General features: G+C 34.7%; 1 protein-coding gene across 11 annotated transcripts in view; it reads left to right on the forward strand.

Moving 5' to 3' along the window:
• Positions 1 to 27,918, forward strand: part of EVI5 (ecotropic viral integration site 5) — a 195,304-nt gene that overhangs the window by 57,660 nt on the left and 109,726 nt on the right. For all 11 annotated transcript variants that reach the window (XM_072754620.1, XM_072754622.1, XM_072754623.1 and 8 more), the window contains 8 exons: positions 4,939 to 5,128; positions 5,778 to 6,002; positions 6,766 to 6,840; positions 12,637 to 12,762; positions 14,753 to 14,896; positions 16,005 to 16,094; positions 16,203 to 16,300; positions 24,872 to 24,932. In XM_072754620.1, the coding sequence (XP_072610721.1) occupies positions 4,939 to 5,128; positions 5,778 to 6,002; positions 6,766 to 6,840; positions 12,637 to 12,762; positions 14,753 to 14,896; positions 16,005 to 16,094; positions 16,203 to 16,300; positions 24,872 to 24,932 (1,009 nt within the window). The remainder of the gene's footprint in view (positions 1 to 4,938; positions 5,129 to 5,777; positions 6,003 to 6,765; positions 6,841 to 12,636; positions 12,763 to 14,752; positions 14,897 to 16,004; positions 16,095 to 16,202; positions 16,301 to 24,871; positions 24,933 to 27,918) is intronic.

A 27,918-nucleotide genomic window follows, 5' to 3' on the forward strand; every position in this document is an offset into this window, starting at 1 on the left:
TCATGTAGTATATGCTTTTTTGCATCTGGCTTCTTTCACTCAACCTAACATTTGTAAGATTCATCTATGTTATTATGTGTATCAGCAGTTTGTTACTTTCTTTTTTCTTCATTTTTTAAGTTTTTTTTTCTTTTTATTGCTGAGTAGTATTGCAGTGAATGAAATCTATCACAATTTGATCATTTATTTTTTTCTGGATATTTGGGTTGTTTTGGGTTTTAGCTATTATGAATAAAGCTTCTCTGAACTTTCTTCAAGTCTTTCTGAGGACATAGGTATTCGTTTCTCTTGCTGGGTCATATGAAAATGTATTTAGTCCTTCAAAGTGGTTGAAGTATGACCATCAATATATGACAGTTAAAATTGCTGCCATCCTGGGCAACACTTGTTATGGTCAATCTTTAAAATTTAGCCATTCTAATACATACATAGTGTGATTTTAGCTTACATTTCTCTGATGACTAAAGTTGTTCAATGTTTTTTTTATTTCTTATTGGCCACTTGATCTTCTTTTGTAAAATGACAATTTTAGGTCTTACTCATTAAAAAACTGTATTAACTTTTGATTTTAAGATTTTTTGTATATTCTGGATACTGATCTTTTGTTAGATACATATGTTGAGAACACTTTTTTCTTAATCTATCACTTACCTTTTCATTTTCTTAAGGGTATATTTTGAAGAGCAAAGTTTTTAAGTTTGATTAAGTCTACTTTATTTTTTCATCAATTTTTTTTTTATGGTTAGTGTTTCCTTGTGTCCCATGAACACATTTGTTTCCTCCAAGGTTGTAAAGGATTTTTCCTGTTTTCTTCAAGGAGTTTTAATAATTTTAACTTTTATATTCATAGCTGTTGTCCATTTGAGTCATTTCTGTATGTCAGGGACAGTATTTTAAATAATGTAGTATCTTTATTTGGAATACTTCATTTATACGTTTTTTCTTATACTTCTGTATATTTGTGTATATTATTTCACTGTCCTCTGTTCAGGTTTTCTGTTTCTTCCTGTTCCAGTTTTAGTAGTTTGTGGTTTTCCAGAAATGCGCCCATTTCTTCTAGATTGCCTAATTTATTGGCGTAAAGCTGCTCATAATAAGTTTTTAAGATCATTTGTATTTCCTTGGTATTGGTGGTGATCTCTCCTTTCTCATTCATGATTTTATTAATTTGAGTCTTTTCTCTGTTCTTCTAAATAAGGCTGGCTAATGGTTTGTCTATTTTATTAAATCTTTCAAAGAACCAACTCCTGGTTTTGTTAATCTGTTCCACAGTTCTTCAGGTCTCTATTTCATTGGGTTCTGCTCGAATCTTTATTAACTCTCTTCTTCTGCTGGGTGTAGGATCTATTTGCTGTTTTTCCTCCAGCTCCTTTAGGTGCAAGGTTAGCTTTTGTATTTGAGTTCTTTCCAGTTTTTGGATGGATGCTTGTATTGTGATATATTTCCCTCTCAAGACTGCTTTTGCTGTATCCCAAAGATTTTGAAAGGTTATATCTTCATTCTCATTAGTTTCCATGAATCTTTTTAATTCTTATCTAATTTCCTGGTTTACCCTTTCATCTTTTAGCAGGATGGTCCTTAACCTCCACGTGTTTGAAATCCTTCCAAACTTCTTCTTGTGATTTGGTTCTAATTTCAAAGATTATGGTCTGAAAATACGCAGGGGATGATCCCAATCTTTTGGTATCAGTTAAGACCTGATTTGTGACCCATTACATGGTCTATTCTGGAGAAAGTTCCATGTGCACTTGAGAAGAATGTGTATTCAGTTGTGTTTGGATGTAAAGTTCTGTAAATATCTGTGAAATCCATCTGGTCCAGTGTATCATTTAAAGCTCTTGTTTCTTTCCAGATGTTGTGCTTAGAAGATCTGTCGATTATAGAAAGTGCTACATTCAAGCCACCAAGTATAAGTGTATTATTATTATCTAAGTATGTCTTAACTTTGGTTATTAATTGATTGATATACTTGGCAGCTCCCACATTCAGGGCATAAATATTGATGATTGTTAGGTCTTCTTGTTAGATAGATCCTTTAAGTATGATATAGTGTCCCCTCTTCATCTCTTACTACAGTCTTTGGGATAAATTTTAGTTTATCTGATATAAGGATGGATACTCCTGCTTTCTTTTGAGGGCCATTTGAATGGTAAATGGTTCTCCAACTTTTTATTTTCAGACTGTAGGTGTCCTTATGTCTAAAATGAGTCTCTTGTAGACAGCAAATAAATGGGTCTTGCTTTTTTATCCAGACTGAAACCCTGTGCCTTTTGATGGGGTCATTAAGCCCATTCACGTTCAGAGTTACTACTGAAAGATGAATTTAGTGTCATCATGATACCTATTCAGTCCCTGTTTTAGTGGATTGTTCCCTTGCACTTCCTCTTTCTATTACAGAATCCCCCTTAGTATTTCTTGCAAAGCTGGCTTGGTGGTCACATATTCTTTCAGTTTCTGCCTATCTTGGAAGTTCTTTATCTTTCCTTCTATTCTGAATGAGAGCCTTGCTGGATAAAGTATTCTTGGCTGCATGTTCTTCTTCTCATTTAGGACCTATTTCAGTGTCCTCTGAAGATAAACTATTTTACCCTCTTTTCTAACTCACACCCATGATTGCACCTGGCATTCCTGCTTACACCAAAAGTTATAACTTGGCAATCTCTGAGACCTTTCTAACTCTCTAAAAGCCTTCTGTTTAGGGACTTTTTCATCTATACTTCCTTTGTATCTCAAACTTATGTTTAGCTTAGGAAATACCAGTATTTCCTTTTTAACTACATGTCTCTATTGATGGTAGTGCAGTAGTTAAATTACTTGGCATATAACAAGCACTTAATGAATAATTAACTGAAATAAATAACTTTGGCTCAAGTTATTTCAGTAAAGTTTGTTTTTCTATACTATTTAGAATTCAGAGGGATTAGACTCATACATAAAAGTACTTACATAGGTACACTAATTTTTTCCATAAGATATATTGTGGACTTACTGAAATAATATCTATGGAAAAAACAGTAGTTAAGTAAACACCATCATTAATTATTTTTTCTAATAAAGAATATTTATAGCAAATAGTTTGACCCTTAATTTTTCTGTTTCTAGCAACATTTGAGATATTTTATATAAATTATTGTTGCAGTGGAAATAAAGTATCCCATAAATAAGAACAGAATTTGTTCAGTTTATGTTATTGTGTTTTATTATTGAATATGACATATTTGGGATTTGAAGTTTTTTTTAATATGGAGATTTTGATTTTATTTTAACTCAGTATTTAATGTACTTTGAACTGAGCTAAATCCTGTCAGGAACAAAAGGATGATTAAGTTATAAATCTCCCACACAAAGGGTATTTCTATAGTCTATTCAGTAGGATTTGACACATATGTTTCTTTATTAGTTTTTATTTATCTTAAATTACTATTGGGAGCATTTCTTGTATCCTAAGCAGATGACTTTCTCAAGAAATTACTGGAAGTATATATAGCCATGTTAAAAACACAAATAGATCTTTTAGGGTTCTTATTTGAATGACATGTAATTTACATCTTTATAGTGATGAAGCCACATTTTCCAACCTTTCTTGATAGTCTGTTTCTTTATGAAAGAAATAATGGATTTGATGTGATGAGTCATGGACTTGATCTCTGAAATTATCTTAATTCATCTTTCAACAGATAAGGAAACATAAAGGTGATAGAGCCTTAAGAGTGAAGAGGTCTCACTTTGAGAGTGCAAACCCAATGATAAATAACAGCTGTTAGTTGCCTGAGTTTTTGGGAGATAGTAGGGATTATCGTGATCCCTGGGTGGCTCAGTAGTTGAGCGTGTCTGCCTTTGACTCAGAGCATGATCCCAGACTCCCAGGATTGAGTCCTACATCAGGCTCCTTAAAGCCTGCTTATGTCTCTGCCTCTCACTCTCTCTCTCTGTCTCTCATGAATAAATAAAATAAAATCTTAAAAATAAATAGTAGGGACTATGGAGACTGAGTGGGTTAAAATACTCCATCTAAAGAGTGAAGCACCTACTCTGCTATACCTTGTTGTTCCTGTGCAGGAATATGGGCCTGGTTTTGTCCTATCTTTTTATTTTTCAACAGAATCCCCAGAGTTGTGAATAAATATGAATATATGTGTATATAAACAAGTAAAATATTCCAATTTAATATTAATAATTGTTCAGTTTATACAAACACTGTATGGCCTATTCCAATTTAATATTAATAATTGTTCAGTTTATACAAACACTGTATGGCCAAACAAAACACTTTGGGGGGCAGATTTATACGTGGGTAGAGAAAAGTGAAAAAAGAAGTGGTCTTTTTGGGTGATTTGTATGGCCCTGCCTTGCTGTTTTTTTAGCCTACAACACATTCTAAACATGTTAGGATTAGTTCTTTTGTAAAATTTGTTATACCTGTTCCAACTGTAGTTTCTTTATTTCTGAAGCCCTCCCAACTACTTTTCTCACCGAATTCCTTCTAATTTGTATTTTTTAGTGAGATGAAGGGAAATTATGTTGGGACTAATAGCACTAAAATATTTCACATAATTTACTATCAAGTTTTGAAATTTGGGGCACCTGATGGCTCAGTCAGGCATCTAACTCTTGGTTTTGGGTCAGGTCATGACCTCAGGGATGTGAGATTGAGCCTTGTGTCAGACAGAGTCTGCCCTCAGTGCAGAAGTCTGTTTGAGATTCTTTTTCCTTCCCTCTCTCTTTGCCCCTCTCCCTATCTCTCAAAGTCTTTAAAAAGTTTTTGAAATTGCCATGCTTAGATGAAAAAATATAGCAGTAATTTTATAGATGCCAAGAAGATTATTGAAATTGTGTATATTCTAAAACCATGGCTATAGTGCAGCTCTAAGTATCATCATTACTTCATCTGGTATCACTGTGAAATTAGATCTTGAGCAATTTTTAATTATGTTTTAGATTGTTAGAGACGGATAGTAAGTCTTTAAGATCTGTAAATGGGTCAAGAAGAAACAGTGGCTCCTCCCTTGTATCAAGTTCATCAGCCTCTAGCAACCTCAGCCACCTTGAAGAAGATTCTTGGATTCTTTGGGGAAGAATTGTAAATGAATGGGAAGATGTACGCAAAAAAAAGGAAAAGCAAGTTAAGGTATTCTTTCTTGAAGTTCTTCCTCTTATCCCAAAGGGGCATCAAGGCATGAGTTAATAGATTTTTAAATTCTAATTTAGATTCTAATACTTTCCAAGTGCTATAATAAAGAGCTCTGCTTTATATGTTTTCATTTATTTGTGCCTATAAAAGTTTTGATTTGTAGATACCAGTTTTTATAAGTGTCTCCTAATGGCAGAAATATATAGCTGAAAATTATTTTAGAAATTAAATTTTTGCATTTTTTTATATTCAGGAATGAAGTTATAACACCCAGCATCTTTGAATTATTAGTATTTTACTTTTTTTTTTTTTTGGCCTGAAACACCTCTTTGATAGTTAATGGTTACTGTGCTTTCATTCACAGCTCTGCAGATTATCAATTCCTTCCTTAATAGCTTTGGAGGCCATACTTTGGGAGAAATGCCAAGAATTTATCCATGGTATTGTAGCCCCCTGACCAGAATAGGACACACTCAAGGGCCAAGTCTTATTAGCCTTGATTAAAAGGTTCCCTAGTATTAAGGGTAGCTTTGTAAATTATAAATTTGATAAAGTGTTCCATTCCAACCCCCAATATGTCTTCGATGGCTTTTAAGGTAGGAGACTTAAATGGTTCATTTTTAAAATTTTATCCTTTTATTTTTAGGAGCTTGTTCGTAAAGGGATACCCCACCACTTTAGAGCAATAGTTTGGCAACTTTTATGTAGCGCACAAAGTATGCCAATTAAGGATCAGTATTCAGAACTCCTGAAAATGACCTCACCGTGTGAAAAATTGATCCGAAGGGACATTGCTAGAACTTATCCTGAACACAATTTTTTTAAGGAAAAAGATAGCCTTGGACAGGAGGTTTTATTTAATGTAATGAAGGTAAGTTTTATTTATTCATTTTTTGAAGTGAATTCTCAGAAGGCTGAAATTATACATATAGTGAAGCATGAACCTTCACCACAAGTTTATTTTTCAGAAATTTGTCATTAGAATAATTTCTGCTTTAATTTTAATGCTACGTTACTGTTCATTTTGGAGAACTTACAAAATTCATCCCTTTGCTTGGTATTAGTTGGTTAAAATCAAATAGCCTATAAATCAATATACACCATAGAAAGATCCTTTATGAAAATGGATCATTTATCTTATGTGAGTTCCATAATCTAAGAACAAAGTTTTCTGCTTACTGTGGCCAATACTGCTAAAGACTCTTAGCTCTTAAAAGTGTGTGCCATTGTCATTTTTTCTTTCAATATTGCCTTTTTTCTTCTCATAATTCCTTTCCCTTTCAACTACCTCTGTGAAATATTAATTTCTTCTTAAACCATTTCAGTTTTTCCAATGCTTTACCTTAACCTTACTCTGGTTTTACCTCAGGTAAACATTTTATAAGATTTGTTACTTCACTGATTTATTTTCTTGTCCTTAGGAGCTCTCAGTTTCTAATTGGGAAATTGTAAAAAAAAATTTTTATGTAATAAATCACCTACTTTTTAAACACTTATAGGATAACCTCTACAACCAGCAAGCAAAAGCTTTTCTAAAAAATAAATAGTCTTTACTCCACTATATTTTTAAGTGTTTAGAGAAGGAAGATATAATATAGCATGTTAAAGTCTTCTGAACATTTTTTACTTTTTAGGCATATTCTTTAGTGGATCGTGAGGTTGGTTACTGTCAAGGAAGTGCTTTTATAGTTGGATTGTTGCTTATGCAGGTAAGTTAGTATAAATCTTAAGTGTCTGATTAAGTTCTTTATTGAAGTTGGGTTGGTGAATTTAAAAATCAAACTTGTTTTTATTGTTTGATACTAGGAATTTTTCCCTAGGCATAATTTAAATAGGGATATTTAGTTTGCACTTGAAAATATTAAAAGTGTTGAAAATAACATATGCAATAATATCCTGCCACTAAATGAAATGTCCGTTTCATTGTGGCCATAATATCCCACTAAAGCCTGTATCTACTTTTAAATCTTAAATTATATGTTAATATTTAATAAAGACTAATCTTTTCTCATTCAAGGAGGACATGATTGAAGTGTTGGTATGAAAATCTTGTTTATAGCATCCATCTTTGAAATTTACACAGAAATTTTGGTTGTCATAGATTTGAGGGCTTGTTACGCCTATCTTGTTATATAGGCTCTAAAATATAGGTACTCAATTATTTTTATTGTCCTGAAGATAATAACCTATATTTCTATTAGCAACTAATTTTGGAGTGGGTTTGGGAGGGATGTTTTTAGAAGTCAGGAACAGATCCTCAGTTTATAAATTGAATTAAGGGAATTGACTAATAGTGTTCTCTTCACCTTTGTTGAAATTTTTTTTTTAAAGTCTATCGTACTCTATAGGATTCTTAGACTAAAATATAGTCTGAAGAGAAACCTTGGAGATAGCTTGATTTGAGTCATTCATACACACACACACACACACACACAGTCATCAGCTTTGAACCCAGTATCATATATATATATGATATGAGCATCATATATATATATATATGTATGTATGTATGTATGTTGGTTTTTGTATCTCAGTACCTCAGTACTACACTGAGTTTTGTGAATGTGGGCTACATTATTTAATCTCTCTTTGAGCCTTAATTAGATAATACTGTCTACTTTCCGATGCATTGTGAGGTCATATGAAAAAATAAATGTAAAAATCTAGCATGGTGTTTGCCACATAGTAGACATGCAGTCAAAGTTCAGTGACTTGCCCAAGATCACTCTTCTTGGTAGATAAAAGCAGAGTAGGAACCTGAAACTGTTTCCCCTTGCTTTGCTTTAATTTCCCAGCAGTTCTGCCTGAGTTTTAAACCTCTGTTACTATCAAACTACTTTTCTGAGTAGCAAAAACCTGATGTCAGAGACACTGGTGACAGATTAATAAGAGTGACAGATTTTTATTTTGTTTTATAACATAATAACTGATTGTTATTGTTGTAAGATAACTGTCCATTTCTAGGTGACATTGGATTGTAAATAATAAAAACAAAACTAGATTTGTTGAGGTATAACAGCTTTGCACAGTTGTGATTTTTCCTAATCTGTATTCGGTAGGGTTTTTACTACTGAACTCTCAAGCATTCCTATTATCAATCCAGTGATTTTTTTTTCATAATTCTATTCTTTTTACTTTCTAAATTAGCTTCAAAATAACCTTTCAGTATTTATTTCTGTTAAGCATTTTTTAAAGAACAGATTTTCCTTACTTGAGTTAGGAATCTCATAACTGCAGAGCTAGGCCTGTTTGAATCCTAAGGGGCCATTACATTTTTCTTCAGGATAGTGTAGGCAATGCTGGTAGCAGTATTTTTATTTAATGATTAATTTCCTTAGCTAGGATTATCAATGGCAGCTAATATATTACCATATGATAATTTTCTAGCCCAGGGCCATAAACTAGAAAATTTGGTGCAGCCAGATTCAAAAGCTCCCTCTCTTTGGTTTTTAAAGTATATTCTTTAATACTTTGTGCTATATTGCCTCCCACATGTTAGCTTGGCAAAATAACTCAGAGTCTGAGAAAAAATTTTGCAAAGTTAGCTTAATTAATACATGTTTTTAAAAATAGCTACAAGTGCTGGATATATGTTTGGTGTATATCTTAATACTCCTATAAAATTAGGTAGATTTTGTCTCCTTTAGACCTTTGCAAAAGGCATGGATTCTCATTAAGTCAGTGTCATAGAGAAAATACGTAGCAGCTCTAAGATTTGGTGCCCAGATTTTTAATAGAAAGGAGTGGCTATAAAACAACTGGGTGATTGTTCTTCATATTTATATTTTCCTTGGTATCACACTTTTTGTTTTGTGACCATTGTTTCAGTCTTCTTGAGAAGGACCCAATGATTTTTTTTCTTTTATTCAATTACTTCAACTTTTTAAAAAATATTGTCAGTTCCCATATCAGTGCTATTGCAGAGGAGGGAGGGAATGAAACTTTTTTGATAATGTTCAGAAGAGAAGAAATTCTTATAAGACAAAAAATTTATTCATCCTCACTGTGACTAGAATGAGGGGTGGTAGGGGTGGAATGGAAAGGGAAAGGTAGTGGTAGAAGAAGAGGTTAGAGAAATAGTAAGGTGTCATATAATGTAGGACCTTGTAAGGATTTTGGCTTTTACTGAGGATATGACAGGCTACTAGAGTGTTTTGAGCAGTAGAGTGAAATTGTCTAATTCATACTTTGAAAGGATCACTTTGCAGCTCCATGCTGATGGGGAACAGACAGTTGGGAAGGAAACATAGGAAGGTGGCAGAGAGACCCATAAATGATGTAGGAAAGATACTGGATTCAAAGCTGATGACCAAGAAAGAATTCTTGAGATGTCTGGGGCAAAAAGCTGGTTTTATTAAAGCATGGGGACAGGACCATGTGCAGAAAGAGCTGTACTGGGTTCATGAGGAGTGGCCTATTATGTACTTTCAAGTTGGGAGGGGGTTAGGGATAGTGTAGGTCTCTAAGGAATTTTGAAAACAGGGTTTCCAGGACTTTGATGGAGCTAGTTATAGTTGGGAAAAGGTCATTTATTACTGCCTAATGAAACCTTAGTCATGAGACCCTTTAGATATGTATTGGTGGGTCGGTCAGTCATATGCTTGGGGGATGATTGCCAACATGTATCTGGGAAGGTAGAGATGAAGGAAGTTTCCAAAGGACTTTTTATTTGTCAAAGTAGACTTACAGAATTCTGGGGTCAGGCTAAGATTGCCTTTGCCCTTAGCGAATTATTAACATTGAGACAGCTGAGTTCCTGGAGGAATGTCACTTTGCCTGTTTCAAGGACTTGTCAGTGGGATGGAATGGAAAGACTTTTCTTCCACTTTTGCTTCCCACATCCGTGAAGAGGTTCTTGGAATTGTCCAGACAATGGACTGCTCTTTTGATGGTGGTTTGGACTAGGTATCTCTGGTCAGAAGTGGTTGATTCTTGAAATAATTTGAATTTAGAGCCAACAGGAGTTACTGATAGATTGGATGTGTAGTAAAAGAGAAAGGAGACAGTGATGGTGCATAAAGGTTTTGAGTGGAAGTTTGGGCAAAGAATGGCAGGTAGGAAACTAGGAGTGGTTTGAGATGTCTTTTGGACATCCCAGTGGAAGTATAAGTAGGGTAGTTGGAAATATGAGACCAGAACTAAAAGTTCAGGCCAATAGAAGAGAGAGACTGGGGGCTATAAAATGGTTGCAGATGCAGGTAGAATGGTATTGTGGTGAGGTGAGAATGGGAAAATTCTGTTGTAATTGCTTCTAATTTTTAAAAAAACTGAAATACCAATAAGATCATTAACTTAGAGTTGGTGGGAAGGAGGTAATGGAAGCTTGAGGACAGAGATGAAAGTTTGAAATGGTGGCCTAGGAGAATGAGAGTGATTGAAGTAGGGAAATAAAATATACCAGAAACATTAAAAGTCCACAGAATTCAAAGTGAGACCAGCCAGCATGGTTAAATGTTTTGTTTTTATCCAGCCACTTTCTCCTGCCTAAATGTAGTTGTAGAGTTGGATTTATTCAAAGGTGGAGTTTTTCAGTTGGAATTATTACTGAGAGAGAAAGACGTGCAATTGTGGATTTAAATGAGTGAATAAATATAGCAAAGACCACACAAAAGAGCTGGGAACAGAAAAAAGGTAATGTGGTATAAATGAGTGATAGACTTGCAAGTCATATATACTCCATGTGTATTAATCTTCATCACAACGCTGTGAAATTAAGTGCTGTTATTTTACCCATTTGATGTATGTTGAAACTGAGCAATAGGTTAATTTGCTGAAGGTCACATAGCTATTAAGTGGACTTTGAATCTTAAGTGGTGTGGCTCTAGAGCCTGAGCAGGGATCACTGGAAGAAAGGAAGGCAAAGATCTGCTAGGCCAGGGCATTAGTCCTCATGAAAATGAGTGGGGTTTGGGTACGTCACCTAGAAGTTACTACAAAAAAGAGAAGTAGTAATACCCACAAGTATCTGTTTCAGAGAGGAGAGGGAGTCATTGCAATGACCATGAGTCAGCAAGGTCCAAGGAAGGGCATATACCTATTTCCTGGTGTCTTCCAGTGAGATGGGAAAGGAAACAGCCATCTTAGGGGAGACAAGATTCAGTTAGAGGAAAAAGATGAAAGAAGATTTGGTAAAGAGATTGAGGATCTAGTTAGGATATTTTGTTGATGGCAGGTTATGAGTTCCAGAAAGTGCTATGGAAAAGGTATAGGGAAGGCTGGATATGGGGTTAGATTAAAGAGCAGTAGAACCACATGAATGAGAGTTCTGGGTTCTTGGGCTTCTTGCAGTGAAGTAAATTAATGGGAATGATGGGATTGATAAGAATGGTCTCCAAGGCAGAACTGTGGCTATATGTTTTGGGAAGAAGGAAGGAAGTACAGGTTTTACCAACAGTAACACTTCTATCCATGGCTGTGGCAAGACCAGGAGAAATGTAATTAGAAGCAGTCTTTAGTAAGAAGACTACCTAGAGAGACTTAGGTTTCCTCTTTTAAAACACCTTGATATAATGTGAGTAAATGAGCATTGGAAAATTAGCAAATGTTCTGAATATCTGTGAGCTCTTTTAAGAGCTCTTACATTCATTATCTTATTTGATATAGTTTTTTTTTTTGTGAGTTATACATAAAATTTGAGATTGGTACTTTTAAACCTTGCTTACGGATTCTTTGAAAATTTATTTTATGTGTGTGTGTGTGTTTAAAAATACTTATGCTGTATCATATCATTTTTGCTCAGGACTGTTGAAAGTTTTCCCATTTCATGTAAGGTAAAAGCCCAAATCCTTACAATGACTTCTAAAACCCTATGTATTCTGGTTCCCTGTATTTCTCCTTCATAACCTAACCACCCCTTGTAGAATTCCTCCTAATTAGTAGTCTCTTGTTTGCTGTTGCTTGAGCATGCCAATTGTGATTCTACTTAAAGGCCTTATATTATTCCTTCTCCCAGGACTACTCTTTCCTCAATTGCTCCCTTATTTTCTTCAGTACTCTGTTGAAATGCTCCCTTATCAAGGGACTTGCCCTAACCTACCTACATAAATAATGTATCTCCCCAGCATTTCCTGTTACCCTACTCTATTTTATTTCCATAGTACTCAAAACCATTAAGCATACATATGAATTGGTTTATTACATGTATTGTCTCTCTCCCCTCAGTAGGATGTTCAGGTTTCATGAGAGTAGAGTGTTTATTTTGTTCAGTGGTATATACCCAGAAAAACAGAAGTATCTGGCTCTAACTGAATATTGATTTATTGAATTCATGAATCAGGCAAGTGAGGCAGTTAGTCTCAGAGGTTATAAGATTTGTTTAACTTTTCATTCTGAGAATGGGAGATCAGAACCTTTTGATTCCAGGTTCAGTGTGCTTAACGTTGTATCACATGGCCTCTCAAAACTGTATTTCTCGTTAAAAGGGTACTTAGTTTAAATAGAATTTAGCTTATTTGTATATCACAGAACGTTAACCTATATTGCTTCCCCCCCCCCTTCTAATGTAGATGCCAGAAGAAGAAGCTTTCTGTGTATTTGTTAAATTAATGCAAGATTATAGACTTCGTGAACTTTTTAAACCAAGTATGGCAGAATTGGGCCTTTGTATGTACCAGTTTGAATGCATGATACAGGTAAAATTGTAGTATTCACAGGCATATTGCCTTTATATTTTTGTCATCTTGGTTTGAGTGATGACTAAGTAAACTTAATGTTTAAAGTGTTACAGCAATTGAAAAATCAGTGTTTTAATCACATGATCATTCATTGGTTAACACAATTTAGACCTACTTCCCAGTTAGATACTGTTTACAAGTAGATCACAGTCTGGAACTCGACTGCCGTTCTCATATTCAAACTTTACGCATTTGTGCCTAATCTGTCACAACCACATTGCCTGAATGCATGAGTTTCCCCTTTATGCCCTATTGTATTCTATTGTTATATAGACTGTGCTCTCATAGGAGCTCCTGACATTATGACACTGACATCAGTTCATTTCCTTTGAGACTTGTCTGTTCTGGTTCTTTCAGTCCTCTCTCCTGCCTTTCTTTTTTTATCTTACTTTTTTGCTAGCCTGTAATCTGTTCTTAAAATAAGGCTTTTATGTTCCTAGTTTAAGACTGAGAGTCTAGTGTGAGGGTGTAGAGAAGAGCAGAGGAATCAAAATCAAATGAAAAATATTCTTTGTAATATTTTTCCTTTCTGGAGTTAATTTATATATTTATATGTAGTAAACTAATATATATATTGTATTAACTAATACATATATATAATAATACATATACATAGTATATATATAGTATACACACACACGTATATATATATATATATATATAGTTTACTATATTGTCCTTTAATATAATAGTGTATTTTCATTTACTTAAATTTCAATTAGATAAGCAGAACTTAAGAATATAGGTTAATGATTCAGCTGACATGAGAGCCACTTTTACAAGTCTCCTTTTCCTGGCGGCCTTACCTGCAAGAATTTTAAAATCCTTTATCTTTTGTATGTGTAGTGGGAAAAAAGGGATATGCAAAGTGTTTGCACATTTTTTTGTGTGTGTTTGCACATATTTTTAAAGAAAAAGAGAAGATAAAGTCTTGAGATGATTCTTAAATTTTTCTTTCTGAAATAGTAGGCTTTTTTTTTTTTAAGATTTTATTTATTTGAGAGAGAGAAAGAGGACATGAGGAGGGGAGGAGCAGAGGTAAAGAGAGAGAAGTAGACTTCCTGCCAAGTAGAGAGGGAGCCCTATATGGGGCTCAATCCCAGGACCCCGAGATCATAACCTGAGCTAAAGGCAGACGCTTAACTGACTGAGACTTGTCACCCAGGCACCCATGTAGGCTTGTTTTAACCAACCTTAATCTTTCTTGGTTTATTTTCAGTTCAATGTGTCATTTATGTTTTGAATTACTAGAATTGAGGGAGCATGTGTGTTTTGGATGAAAAGGTAGGAAGGTAAGGATAGATAGCACCTGAAAGTGTTTCAGCATAGCATTTCTTTCCTTTACAATTTTTTTTTTGGAGGGCAGCCGGGGTGGTTCGGCAGCTTAGCGCCACCTTCAGCCCAGGGCATGATCTTGGAGACCTGGGATTGAGTCCTGTGTCGGGCTCCCTGCATGCAGCCTGCTTCTCCTTTTGCCTGTCCTCTCTCTCTCTCTCCCTGCTTCTCCTTTTGCCTGTCCTCTCTCTCTCTCTCTCTGTGTATCTCTCTGTCTCTCTCTCTCTCTCTGTGTGTGTCTCTAATAAATAAATAAGATCTTAAAAAAAATAAAATAAAAAAATTTTTGGAATTATTATAGTTTATAGAAAAGTATTAAAAATACTAGACACTGGTGTTTCCACCAACATGATTAAGCAAATATTAAAGTTTATTTACTTGTTTTAATTATTTTTATTAATAAATATTACAGATACAGCCTAAGTTCCAACTCTACATCCTTTTCCCCTTCTTCCCTTCCCTGATAGTAACCATCATCCTGAATATCAATTTCAACATCATAATTGATGCCTGATCTTTGTTTTTGATAAAGTCTTTTCTAGTATATACACAGTAATCTGGTTTAAAATGCTCAATTTTATTATGTTTTAATTAATTCTTTTCTTCTCTTTAGGAGCATCTTCCAGAGCTCTTTGTACATTTTCAGTCTCAGAGTTTTCATACCTCAATGTATGCATCATCTTGGTTTCTGACTATCTTTCTTACAACTTTTCCATTACCAATTGCAACAAGAATATTTGATATCTTTATGTCTGAGGTAAGCTAATGGGCAAGCTGAGCAGAGTAATCCTTGGGTTAATCGTTAGAGCAGGACATTGAGGAGAAAATAAAGGAGATCCATGTGTTCCATACTAAACTACTCATACGGATATTCTCCTTTAAACCTGTCAGTACGTTTAATGGATGTTAGATAAGGAAGCTGAGACTTCAAGGAATGTTAAATAGCTTGTCTGTGGACACATAGCATGTAGTAGTAGTGTAGTAACTGTTGTTCAAATACAGGCTGTCAAAATCTGGAGCTCACACTCAAGCAAACCTCTGTATCACTTCCTGAATGATTCAGTGAGAATTAGTGAGAAATGAAATTTGCCTTATAGTTAATATTATTGCACTGCATCTGTTACCCAAAGAGCAAGAAGTAATGAATGTATAATTTTCTTCTATTCCATGAATATATTGCAGGTAGTCCTTTTAATTGTCATTGTCATGTTGTAGTCATCCTTTGTCTTTTATTCTGTATTTTGGATGATAAGGTAGGAAGGCAAGGTTAGGCAATGAATGGTAGCACCTGGAAGTATTATTATTGTTAATAACATCTTAATCAGGGGGTGGCTGCCTGGCTCAGCTTGGGAGAGCATGTGACTCTTGATCTCAGGGTCGTGAGTTCAAGCCATGTTGGGTGTAGAACTTATAAATGAATAAACAAAAAAACACACAAACAACATCTTAATCAAACCCAGTGTTCATTGTTATTAATTAGATCTGGGGAAGATTAGTTTATTATATTACCTAGTTAAATTAGTTTAGTTTGGAGCCAGCAAACTGTGATTCATGTACTGACCACCCTGTTTTCAGGTACCAAATCTGTCCTACCACTTATTTTTGTACATAAAGTTTTCTTGGAACATAGCCATGCCCATTTGTTGTGTTATCTCTGTCTGCTTTTGGGCTTAGTGGTAGAGTTGAGTATTTGTGATAGTAACCAAATAGCCCACAAAGCCTAAAATATTTGCTATCTGACTTTTTTACAAAATTTGCCAATTTCTAGTAAGATCACTAAATGTTTACCGTGCTGTTCTTTTGAATGATTATTTTTTGTCAATGGCAGAGTAAGACAAATTTGGCTTTAAAATGTGTTTCCACAGGGTTTAGAAATAGTGTTTCGAGTAGGATTAGCACTTCTTCAAATGAATCAGGCAGAACTGATGCAGCTTGACATGGAAGGGATGTTACAGGTAGGTCAGTTCATGATTTCTTGAGTGTGTTTAGATATTACTGCCAATTAGTTAATAATAAGCAACACTAAGTAGTTCTTATGCTTTTCTTTTATTGTGTTTTATTAGCACTTTCAGAAGGTCATTCCACATCAGTTTGATGGTGGGCCAGACAAATTAATCCAGGCAGCTTACCAAGTCAAATATAACTCAAAAAAAATGAAAAAGTAAGTATTTTATATTTTGATTTTTAGTCATGAGTGTTTGTTGAAGCATATAGGAGATTAACTAGAAGTGTCAAAACAGTCTAGTGATAAGTGCAGTTTTCTTCCTCAGTTCATAGAACTGTAGCATTTTAGTTCATTGTGTTGGTTTGTAGTAACATAAATTTAATGTTGGAATTTCATACTTCTCTTAGTATTGGTGCTTGGGACCATTATGTATTACCTATAAAACTGCCCTTTCCCATTCCACATTGTCTGGAATTAGGAACCTGGTAAATGTATATACGTGAGTGTGCTCTTACTTTGAAAACTACTCCTGTGGTGTGATCCACTTCACTGACATTCTTTTATGCTCAACTCCAGAGTGTCACTTAAGTTCAGGATTAGTCTAACCAACGGGATAGGCATGAGGTATAGATTGAGAATTTAAGTTTTTGTTTATTGTGAATTATTATTATTATTATTTTTTTTTTTTGTGAATTATTTTTGAATAAGGCTTTTCTTGATATGTTTTTAATGGAAGTTCAAGGAAATCCCAAGGATTAATTTTTTGAAATGTGGTAAAGATAATTCAGAATGATAGCTGTTGGTCCTCCAGCCTCCGATATTTAGATAAATCTTAGCCAGAGGTCATAGTTACCACTCCTGATACTAGTTTCTATGGCACAAGATACTTTAAAATGATAGCAATACTATATGCTAACAGTTCTCAGTATCTTCACTGTTGTAACAAAATTACATTCATATCTCTTACATACGCCCATGGATGTTCCTACCCCAGAAAGTATATAAGTGAGAATTATGTTATTAAAATTAGCTCTAATTTGCAAAAACAAGCAAATTTATGAGCTTTCACTAGTATTAATAAATAACTTGTGAAGTTATTAAAATTAGCTCTAATTTGCAAAAACAAGCAAATTTATGAGCTTTCACTAATATTTAACTTATTTATTTAACTTGTGAAATTTCTAAATCACATTGCACCATAATGTTGAGACATTATTGACCAAAAAGCTATTCCCTTCTATAATTGATAAAACCTTTAGGAACCATATCAACTTTCAGCTCTTGGTAAAACCACATTTAAATCACACTAGCCAGGGATCCCTGGGTGGCGCAGGGGTTTGGCGCCTGCCTTTGGCCCAGGGCGCGATCCTGGAGACCTGGGATCGAATCCCACGTCGGGCTCCCGGTGCATGGAGCCTGCTTCTCCCTCTGCCTGTGTCTCTGCCTCTCTCTCTCTCTCTCTCTGTGTGTGACTATCATAAATAAATAAAAATTAAAAAAAAAAAAAAACATTTAAATCACACTAGCCAAGAATAGAATTTATTGTATTTTAATTACAGAGAACAACATAATTGATTTTCCTTTTAGATTTTATCACCAGTATAATCCCATTTCTGAAATTTTATTCTCTATACTTATCAAACTTCTGACACCCTAGTTCTTTCATTCGTACTCATATGATGTCTCTGTTCAACTTTAAGATCTCTACTCTGATGTTAGATAGCCTTCTTCTGATCCAAATAAGTATACCTCTATGTTTTGTACCCTGTATTCATGTAGTCAAGTGCTGGAGAAAATTGCATAAACAGATTGCTGGCAGTAAATTGTATCTCTTTGCCATTTCATGTGTATTTTTATTGACCTTGATTAATTCTCCCATTCCCCATGGTGATTATTTCAAACTTTGCCATTTCCCTAGATTGTGTCCCCATTTTTGCCCTAACTCTTTGGCAGGTTATTTTGCTTGTTAATTAATTCGTCAGCCATCATTTTTCAAGCTCTCTGAACCTTTTCTCCTATAATTTGCAGCTTGCAGAATTAGCCATATTTCTTTTCTTCCCTTTTCAGAATATAGTATTTCTATTCCTTTACAATGCTAATTCAGTATGTTATTTCCATCTCTTCCAGGTCTTTGCTGAACTAGTTGTTTCTACTTTTATCTTCATCCCTTCTTTCTGTTTCATTTTCTTCAATGTACAAAGGTATTTTTGATTTCTGACTTAAAAGCGTCAAAACAAAACTGACCTCAACATAGCAATTCATTCTCTTTTTATGAAATTTAATTGTGAAGGAAAGAATAATTTATTTATTAGCTTCAGATCATATTTCATCTGCTATTTTTTTCCATTTGGGACATTTTTCAAATATACAGAGACATAATGGAATAGTAAATATCCATATGCTTATCATCTAGATTAAACAGTTAATATTTATCTTCTTAAAAATTTTAATTCTAGGGCAGCTCAGGTGGCTCAGCGGTTTAGCGCCGCCTTCAGCCCAGAGCCTGATCCTGGAGATCCGGGATCGAGTCCCATGTCGGGCTCCCTGCATGGAGCCTGCTTCTCCCTCTGCCTGTGTCTCTGCCTCTCTCTCTTTCTCTCTCTCTGTGTGTCTCTCATGAATAAATAAATAAAATCTTTTAAAAACTTAATTCAAGTGTAATTAACACAGTGTTATATTAGTTTCAGGCATACAATATAGTGCAACATTAATACTTTGTCATTTACTTACTTCATCTACATTATTAGATAAAATTCTATTTTATTTGAAAGTAAATTACGGATATTATGACATTTCACCCCAATATTCAGTAGAGAAAAGCGGGATGAAGGACATAGAGTGATGGAGTGCTATTTTAGGTATAGCACTCAAGGATAGAACACATAAATTGATAAGGTTCCATTCGAGCAGATACTTGAGAAAATTGAGAGTGAACCATGTGATTGTATTCCATGTTGATAGAAGAGTAAATGTAATGATGACTGAGGCCAGAATGTGATCGATATGTTTAAAGGACAGCAAAAAGCCAACGTGACTGTAGTGTAGGCAAATAGGAGTGTGTTGGCTAATGAAATCTAAAACATAGTAGAGAGCAAAGGATATTTAAAGCTGGGCTTTTTTTATAAGGTAGTTACTACCTACATGTATCTACTAAAATTTTTAAAACTGAGGATTTAATTCATCTGTTATATTAGCCACTTTTCAAGTGCCCATTGTCACTTACATTTGGCTAGTGGCTACCATATTAGACTCACAGATCTAGAACATTTTCACTATTGTAAAGTTTTGTTGGACATACTGATCTCCTCAGGGACCAGACTTATATTTTAAGTCTGAGGGAAGGCATTAGAGAATTTTGACAAAAGTGACATCACCTTATTTTAAAATTTCACTCTTTTTGTTGTCTAGAAGAGTAGGTAGAGGTTGACAAGGTGAAGAGAAGGAGGGCATTTTAGGCAGAAAAGTAATATGTACAAAGGCTCCGAGGTTCCTTTAAGACAAGAAATTTGCAAGCAATCATTCTTAGGCTTTGTTTTTTTGTTGTAATTTCATTTTGGTATATTTTTTTTTTCCATTTTGGTATATTTTTAAACCTTTTAAGAGTTATAAATAATATGTGTGCATGTAAGTAAAATCCATATTCATTTTTAGGGGATCCATTTGAGAGTAAGTTAAGATGCTGTGCCCTTTTTTCTTAAACACTTGAATGAATGTGTACTTCCGAAGAACAAGGACTTTTATTTTTTTTTAGCAGAATCTAATAGTTAATTGAAATCAGAGAATTATATAGATACAGTACTATTACCTAATTCCCAAAGCATGTTCAAGTTTTATCACTTGTCTCAATAATACTCTTCGTAACTATCTCCCCTTTCAAATCCCCACCTAATTCTCTCTCCTATCCAGTCCCTACCTTTCATCTCCTAGATTTTGGATCCACTTTAAGTACTCCAGGATCATGTATTGCGTTAATTGTGTCAGATCAATCTCCTTTAATCTGAAACACTCCCTCTATTCTTCTTGTGTTCTTGACCTTGATAGATTTGAAGAGTACAAGCTAGTTACTTTGTGGAAAATCCCACAGTTTGGGTTTTTCTGACATTTCCTCTTGAATAGATTCAGATTGTGCATTTTTGGTAGGCATACCAATGATGGGTCTTCTCAGTTAACCATGCAGTGGGTATATGATACTGGTTTGCTCAGAATTGATGATGGTATTTCTAATTACTGGGTTAAGGTGATGTCTGCCAAGTTTACTACAAAGTTATTATTTTGTATTTTATTATTAAGTATTTATATCCAGATGCTTTGAGATAATATAATATCCTGTTCTTTACACGCCTTCCCTCACCAGATTTATATCCACTTACGATTTTCTCACTCCCTCATTCCTTCTTTATTAATTGACATTCTACTCTAAGGAAGAGCTTTTCCTTTTGATATATTTACTCATTTATTTATATAAGTGTGAACTTGTGGGCTCTTTTTTTTATTTGGTGAATTATAATTCATTACTCTCCAGTTACCCTGCTTTGTCTAGTAGGAGCCCTTTCAAGCTGGCTGTGGTGTCCTTTTGACATGTCCCCATGGCTCTTTGAGAATTGCCTTATTGTAAGGCAACAGAAAGCTCCAGACTCATCTTGTGCCTTTCCTGTTCCTGCACAGGAGCAAATCATTTCTCCAAAGGGCCTTGATTATTTTTAGTAATAAGCCTTTTAAATGTAGCCTGAAGGTAATGGATAAACACTGAAGCAGTTGAACTCCAGGAGTGGCATGATCCAAATCGACATTTATAAAAACATTATCCTGGTAATAGTGTGCAGAAAAGATTGAATTATGAAACTGGCAGTAGAGAGGACAGTTGTCAGATTCCTCTAGTAATTTAGTCAAGCTATAATGAAGGCCTAAAAATGTTGCCAATACAAGAATGATATAGCTCTGTAGTTACTTTGAAGTTGCTTTGTAGAAACCTTATAAGCATACCTAGGCCAACTGATGATCAGGGTCAACATCAACAGTGATATCTGGTGAGAATTTGTACCCTTGATATTATGTGATAAAAATGGGACTGATTTCTGTAGTCTTCTTCCTCCAAACCCATAACCCCAGTACAATCATTAGCAAAAATAAGATAAATCTCAATTGAGGAATATTCTTCAAAATGCCTCACCAGTACTCCTCAAACTATCAGGGTCATCAAACATACGGAAAATCTGACAAATTGTCATAGACAAGAGGAGCCTAAAAAGACATGGCAACTTAATGTAATATGATTCCCTGGATGGTATCCTAGAATAGGAAATGGACATGAGACAAAAATTAAGACATCTGAATTTAGTATGGACTCTGGTTAACAGTGTATTAATATTAGTTCATTAATTGTTACAAAGGTAGTATACTAATGTAAGATGTTAAACATAGAACTGGGGATGGGGGTATGCAAACTCTGCACTCTTCTCAATTATTTTGTAATCAAAATCACTTCTCAAAAATAAAGTTTATTTAAAAGCCATCAGTGCAGTTGAAGAAGAAATAATGTATTTGAGAGCATTGTTAAGAAGGTTGAATTGAACGTGTTTGGTGACTGAATTGGGAAGCTAAGATTAAATGATGATTTCAAGTGTTTTAGGTACATGAGTGAGTAATGATAACATTTATCACCTAATACATAACAAAGCAGGCACTTGTGAGGACTATAAACTTACTTCAGCAGTGCAGCCATTGTTCAAACATTCTGTACCTCTTGAGAGTCTTGTAAATTCTTTTGAATATATTACTCTTTTAGATACACCAAAGTAATAGACATGGTAGTGTAACAGTCAAAGGTGTGACCTTAGGCAAATTTCTCAGTCTTTCTAAGCCTCCAAATGGGCATAACAACCAGCATTAAAAAGTCATTGTGGACAGAGGATTGTAAGAAAATGGAGTAGAAATCGCCAGGGATCGGTCTCCCACCTAGAAAACAATTGCGGTGGCAGAATCTGATGTAATTGTTTTGGAACTCTGGGGCTTACTGAAGAGTAACTTCTAAGGGAAGGCTTGAACTGAATTGTGGCTAATTTAGTCAATTTCAGTTCTTAGCACATTAGTACCCCTTAGCACCATCCTTCTTCACCCTTCAGCCCATGGTATGCAGCTGTGCTTGTATTTCTGGAGCAACTTTCATGCAACTTGGAACCAGGGTGGGCACAAGTGACCTTGTCTTCCAGGTACCTGGAATCTGTGTGCTCTGATCTGATTGCTGTGCCATTTCTGATCACAGGTGCAAGGAAGGTGCCATTAGTGTTGCACCACTTTCCATTGTTACAAGTCCCCTTATCCTCCAGCTGAAATAATTGCCAAGAGATTTGAAGGGCCATCATTCTTCTCTTCCCTTTATTTTTCCCTTTCCCCCTTTGTTTAGTTTGTAACAGGCACCTGGGTGGCTCTATGGTTGAGGGTTTGCCTTCAGCTCAGGTCATGATCCTGGGGTCCTGGGATCGAGTCCCGCATCAGGCTCCCCGCAGGGACCCTGCTTCTCCCTCTGCTTATGTCTCTGCCTCTCTCTGTGTGTCTTTCATGAATAAATAAATAAAATATTTTAAAACAAAAGCAAATATCTAGCTTATAACAAAAATCACAAGGCATATTTTAAAAAAAGGAAAGTATGGCCCAAAGGAAAAGAATATAGTTGACTCTTCAACAACATGGATTTGAACTGTGCTCATCCACTTATATGCAGATTGTTTTTGAGAAATGCAGCACAGGACTGCAAATGTATTTTCTCTTACAATTTTCCCTATAACTCTTTCTTTTCTGTAGCTTCCTTCATCTTAAGATTACAAAATATGATACTTACAAAAATATGTTGACTACGCTATTTGTAAGAGTTCCAGTCAACAGTGGTGACGTGTTTGGAGAATCAAAAGTTACACACAGACTTTCAACTGCACAGGGATGTCAGCACTTCTGATTCTCATGTTGTTCAACGGTCAGGTGTAAATAGAAACTATATCTGAAAGCGACTCGATGGCAGATAAAGTAGACAAGTAGAGACTTTAAAAGAAGCTCAAAGAACTAAAGGAAGATGTGGGGAAAATCGAGAAAAAGATAGATGAACAAAATGGAAATATCTGTAAAGAGATAGAATACGTAAAAGCGAACAAAAAAAAATATTCTGGATCTGAAAAGTCTGGTAACTGAAATGAATGATTCACTAGAATGATTAAAAAGTAGATTTGAGGGCAGCTCCGGTGGCGCAGCGATTTGGCACCGCCTGCAGCCTGGGGTGTGATCCTGGAGACCTGGGATCGAGTCCCATATCAGGCTCCCTGTGTGGAGCTTGCTTCTCCCTCTGCCTGTGTCTCTGCCTCTCTCTCTTTGTGTCTATGACTAAATAAATAAAATCTTAAAAAAAAAAAAAAAAAAAGTAGATTTGAGCAGGCAGAAAAATAAGTGAACCTGAAGGCAGAGTATTAGAAATTGCTGAATTTGAGAAACAAAAAGTTTCAGTTTCATAAGATGAACAGAACAGTGGACATGCTGGTGGTGATGGCTGCACATTATAAATATACTTAATAACAGTATACCTAAAAATGGTTAAGATGGTAAATTTTGCTAGGTGTATTTTATCACAATAAAAAAAAGTTATTGTGTGTTAAATGAAATTTTATATATAAATAGTAAATAATGGGTTTTTCTCCTTTAAGGGAGAATTTGATTTTTGATGGCAGGTGTAAGTTTTTTAGGGGCCTTGGCTTGTTAGTATTAGGAGAAGTTAAAGTTACTAACATTTTTGGTCCAGAGTAAGATCTAAAAGTAACTTGGTGGGCGTAATTTTTGTATGGTCTATAAATTTTTGTAAAGATGATTTTACACTTAGAGTCGCAAAAATAGTACATTGCATTTGTTTGTCATTTCTTACTCTCCTACAATTAGTGACGGTTTTTCAGTCTTTACCTTTTGACCTTGATACTTCTGAAGTGAGCTGGTCAATGGATTTGCTAGTTTGAGTTTGTTTGATGACTTCTCTTGATTAAATTGAGGGTGTGCATATCATGGAAGCGAAGTACCCTTCTCAGTACATCTAAACAGGGGATGCATGATGTCCGTATGTATTATTGATGGTGTTAATCTTGATCAGTTGGCTCAGGTGCTATCAGGATACCAATATACTACAAATTTACTATTTTGAGAGAAATATTTTGAGACTGTGCTTAAGTTTTTACCCATTAATTTTAACATCCTTTGGTTTTTCTTGCCTGTGGGGATTATTGTGGAATTTTAATGGTGTTTTTAATGTTTTATTATCATTATTTTTAATGGTGATTTTAATATTTGCCTCATTCTTTCTATGTTTAGGAATCCTTTTGTTGGGAAGACTCGTTCTGTTTCCCCCATTATAAATTTTACACTCAGTTTTTAGTACTTGTTTTTTTTTTTTTTTTTTTTTTTTTTTGGTTAAAATCCAGTTGAACTATATCAATGTATTTTAATTTGAGGAAGAAAGATGGTTCTTTTCATAAGTTTAGGACTGAATAGAATCTGTAAACTCACTTCTCTGGTGCCTTGTATATTTCACTTTCGAAAGTTTTTTGTGTGGTTCTCATTTTTACTTGTGAAGTAATTTTTTGATAAAATTCCATGTAACTATTCAGATGATTTTTCTAATATCAAGTATCTCAAGTTAAAAGTTGGAATCTGCTGAAATTATATTTTGTGTTAATATGTAGTTTTAAATTTTATAATTTAGTAACTACTTTGGAGTAAAAACATATCTTTGATTTTTTTTTTTCTTCCTCCTCTTAGGCTTGAAAAGGAATACACTACAATAAAAACTAAAGAAATGGAAGAACAAGTTGAAATTAAAGTAAGCATCTCAGGACTTTTAAAAGTGCCAAACATAAACTTATTAAAGTCAGTTGTTTGTTTATGTTGATATATTTATTTCCTGTAGCAAATTTAGCAGTGATGTTTATTACTACTTACTGATATTATTTACATCTCACTAGGTTATAGTTTAAAATAGACCTTTCAAAAACCAGAATAATATAACAAGTGATTCTTATTGTAGCGTGAGAGCAGCAGTATTTCTGGATTTGTTGTTGGGTCATGAAGAGAAAATACTTCTATGGAGAAGATAATTACCACTTAATTTAGGCATATTTTTAAAAATGCAGAGAAGTTCATCTATAACATGCGTAGATTAATAGAACAAATATTTGCACCAAAACCAATTACGGATGCCTTAAAGCTGAAGGAAATTTTGGCTAATTCTCTTAGCCAATTTTCTCATCTCTAAGCAAAGGTTATACTTTTGAAACTGTCTATGGAAACAGGTAGATTGCCAGTTTTAAGGGATATGTAAATTCCTATGTATATCTCAAAATTCTTATATGTGCCCCCTGTAGGCTAGAAATTCTTAAGATGAGGATCTTTGGCATTGTTTGAGCTGAGAGTTAAGGAAAGTTCTATAGGCTTTATGCTGATATTTCAGGATGAGGATAATGAGTAAAAGCAGGAGTTAGTGAAGAAACTCTGACTTGCTGATCATTGGGTCTTATCTGTCTTATATTCTCCCCCTTCCAAAAAGAAAAACCCACAAAGAAACAAAAATAAAGCAAGTTTTGAGTGACTACACCTTTTTTTTTTTAAAAAACTCTACATTTGGATGTGTCTGAGAGTTTTGACTTGAACCTGGCAAGACGTTAGATGATCACCTTATTTATGATTCTTTAGCCATGTCTTAATTCACCATTGCTATAAAATACCTCTTCATTACTCACATCTACAGGCCCTTTTTACACGAAGGGAATAGGTTTTATGAAATTGATATACTTTCTTGCCATGGTCCTTCTCAAAAGCCTTCTTGGAGACAACCTCTCCCTTTTTTATGTGTGACCTCTCTCTCATCTGTCTCCCTTTTCTAGATGTTTTATTTTCATTTCTATCCATATTCCCTATCAATAGGAAATAGATACTTCTACATTTTTCAGAGAGAGAAAGAAAAGACCTTTGTGGATGTTTTTCCCTCCTTTTTAAAAATTCTGTCACCCAACTGCTGCTCTACCATTTGCTTTTCTTTTAGGTCCCATGAGTAAGAGTAACATTAAATCATACCCTCCACTTCAACCTACTAAAAGTGGAAAAGTACGTCATCCTGATGAGTGGGGAAAGAGTATGGGTTATCGCATACCACGAATATTCGGAACTGCAAATCAAGAATCTGAGGATGGGAAGCCATCCTGTTCATTTCACCATGCTATGATATTGCAAAACAAAACACAGTTCTATGAACAATTTTTGCTCTTAAAGAAGTTTCTTCTAAAATTAAATCACATGAATAGTAGGAATACCAAGAGGCCTTTTCAGAAAGATCTTTAGCAAAATTTAGCTTGTATTTGCAGTTTTTCTTGAAACTTCAGTTTTGGGGGAAAGTTATAGTTCATATACCTCACAGAGTACTTTTGAATGCCAGCTCCATGTGTCTTAAGGAAAAACAGATGGCACAAGTGTTTATAGAGAAGAAATGGTGGGGGGAGGGGAGAAATGAAAGTTCAAAAAGTTAGAAACACATTGGGTAAATAAAATCTGCTGATCTCAAAGATAGTTTGTTCCTTTTATATTTTGTGGTTTTTTTTTTTTTTTTTTTAATTTATGATAGTCACAGAGAGAGAGAGAGAGGCAGAGACACATAGGCAGAGGGAGAAGCAGGCTCCATGCAGGGAGCCCGACGTGGGATTCGATCCTGGGTATCCAGGACCGTGACCTGGGCCAAAGGCAGGCGCTAAACCGCTGCGCCACCCAGGGATCCCAGTTTGTTCCTTTCATAAAATTTTGTTTCCACATAGTGTTTTATTACTCTCATACCATTTGCATCTCTCTCTCTTCACTCCTCTGGTCACCAAAAATGACAAAGCCATGATAATTTTTGTAGGACTGTCCCCCCTCTTTTTTTCCTTTATATAAGCTTGGGTATGTCTGATATTTGACTTGGCAGCTCATCTCAGTCACAATCAGATGACCACTGCATTTACAGATAGTGAGCCATGTATTATTGGAGCCTTTCTCTATAATAGGACACGCCACTTCCTTAGTCACACACTCTTCCCTTCTCCCCGAGGTCCCTTTTACAAGGAAGTGAGTTCTCTTAAATTCATACTTTCTTGTCTTGGTCCTCCTCAGAAGCTTTCAGCGAGATAATCTTATGCTGTTTTTTACACAAGTAAATGGTATGATCATCAAATTATTTGATGTTTTAATATGGAAGTAAAAAAATCAGCCATTGATTTGTTAACATTTCCCTTTTTTTTAACTTAAAATTCTAAGACCTTTGGGTTGTGGACCTTTTAGTCTAACAGTTATATCTGGAGGCTCCCTGATGAAGATAATAACTTTTAATTATTTTCCAACCCTTTTCTGAAAGTGTAAAAGAAAGATTTTGATAATAATGGTTTCACATGGAGAATCTTACATTTTATTGTGTGAAATTTTTTGTTAATAGAAACAGCTTTCTCAGTATCTTCCAATCTATTGATGTTCCACCTGAGGGGGAGGAGGTAAGAAATATTAAAATTCTAGCTTATATTAGGGTACCTCACAAATCTTTAAAAACGAAAAACTTTTATTCCCCCACTCTATTTAAGACTGACATGAACTGATAATCTAATATTCATATTTAAATTTTGTGCTGTGGGACATATAAGTCCTGCAAATGGGAGGAATTAGAGATTCTGACGGATTTTTAGCCAGAAGGTGGATTTTTTTTTTAATTTAAAAATTATGAAGTATTCTGGATATGTTGACAAACAGAATAATATAAAAACACTTGTGTATTCACTGCCTGGCATAAAAAA

The sequence above is a fragment of the Vulpes vulpes genome, chromosome 3 (genome assembly GCF_048418805.1).
Source record: "Vulpes vulpes isolate BD-2025 chromosome 3, VulVul3, whole genome shotgun sequence".
Classification (NCBI taxonomy): domain Eukaryota; kingdom Metazoa; phylum Chordata; class Mammalia; order Carnivora; family Canidae; genus Vulpes; species Vulpes vulpes.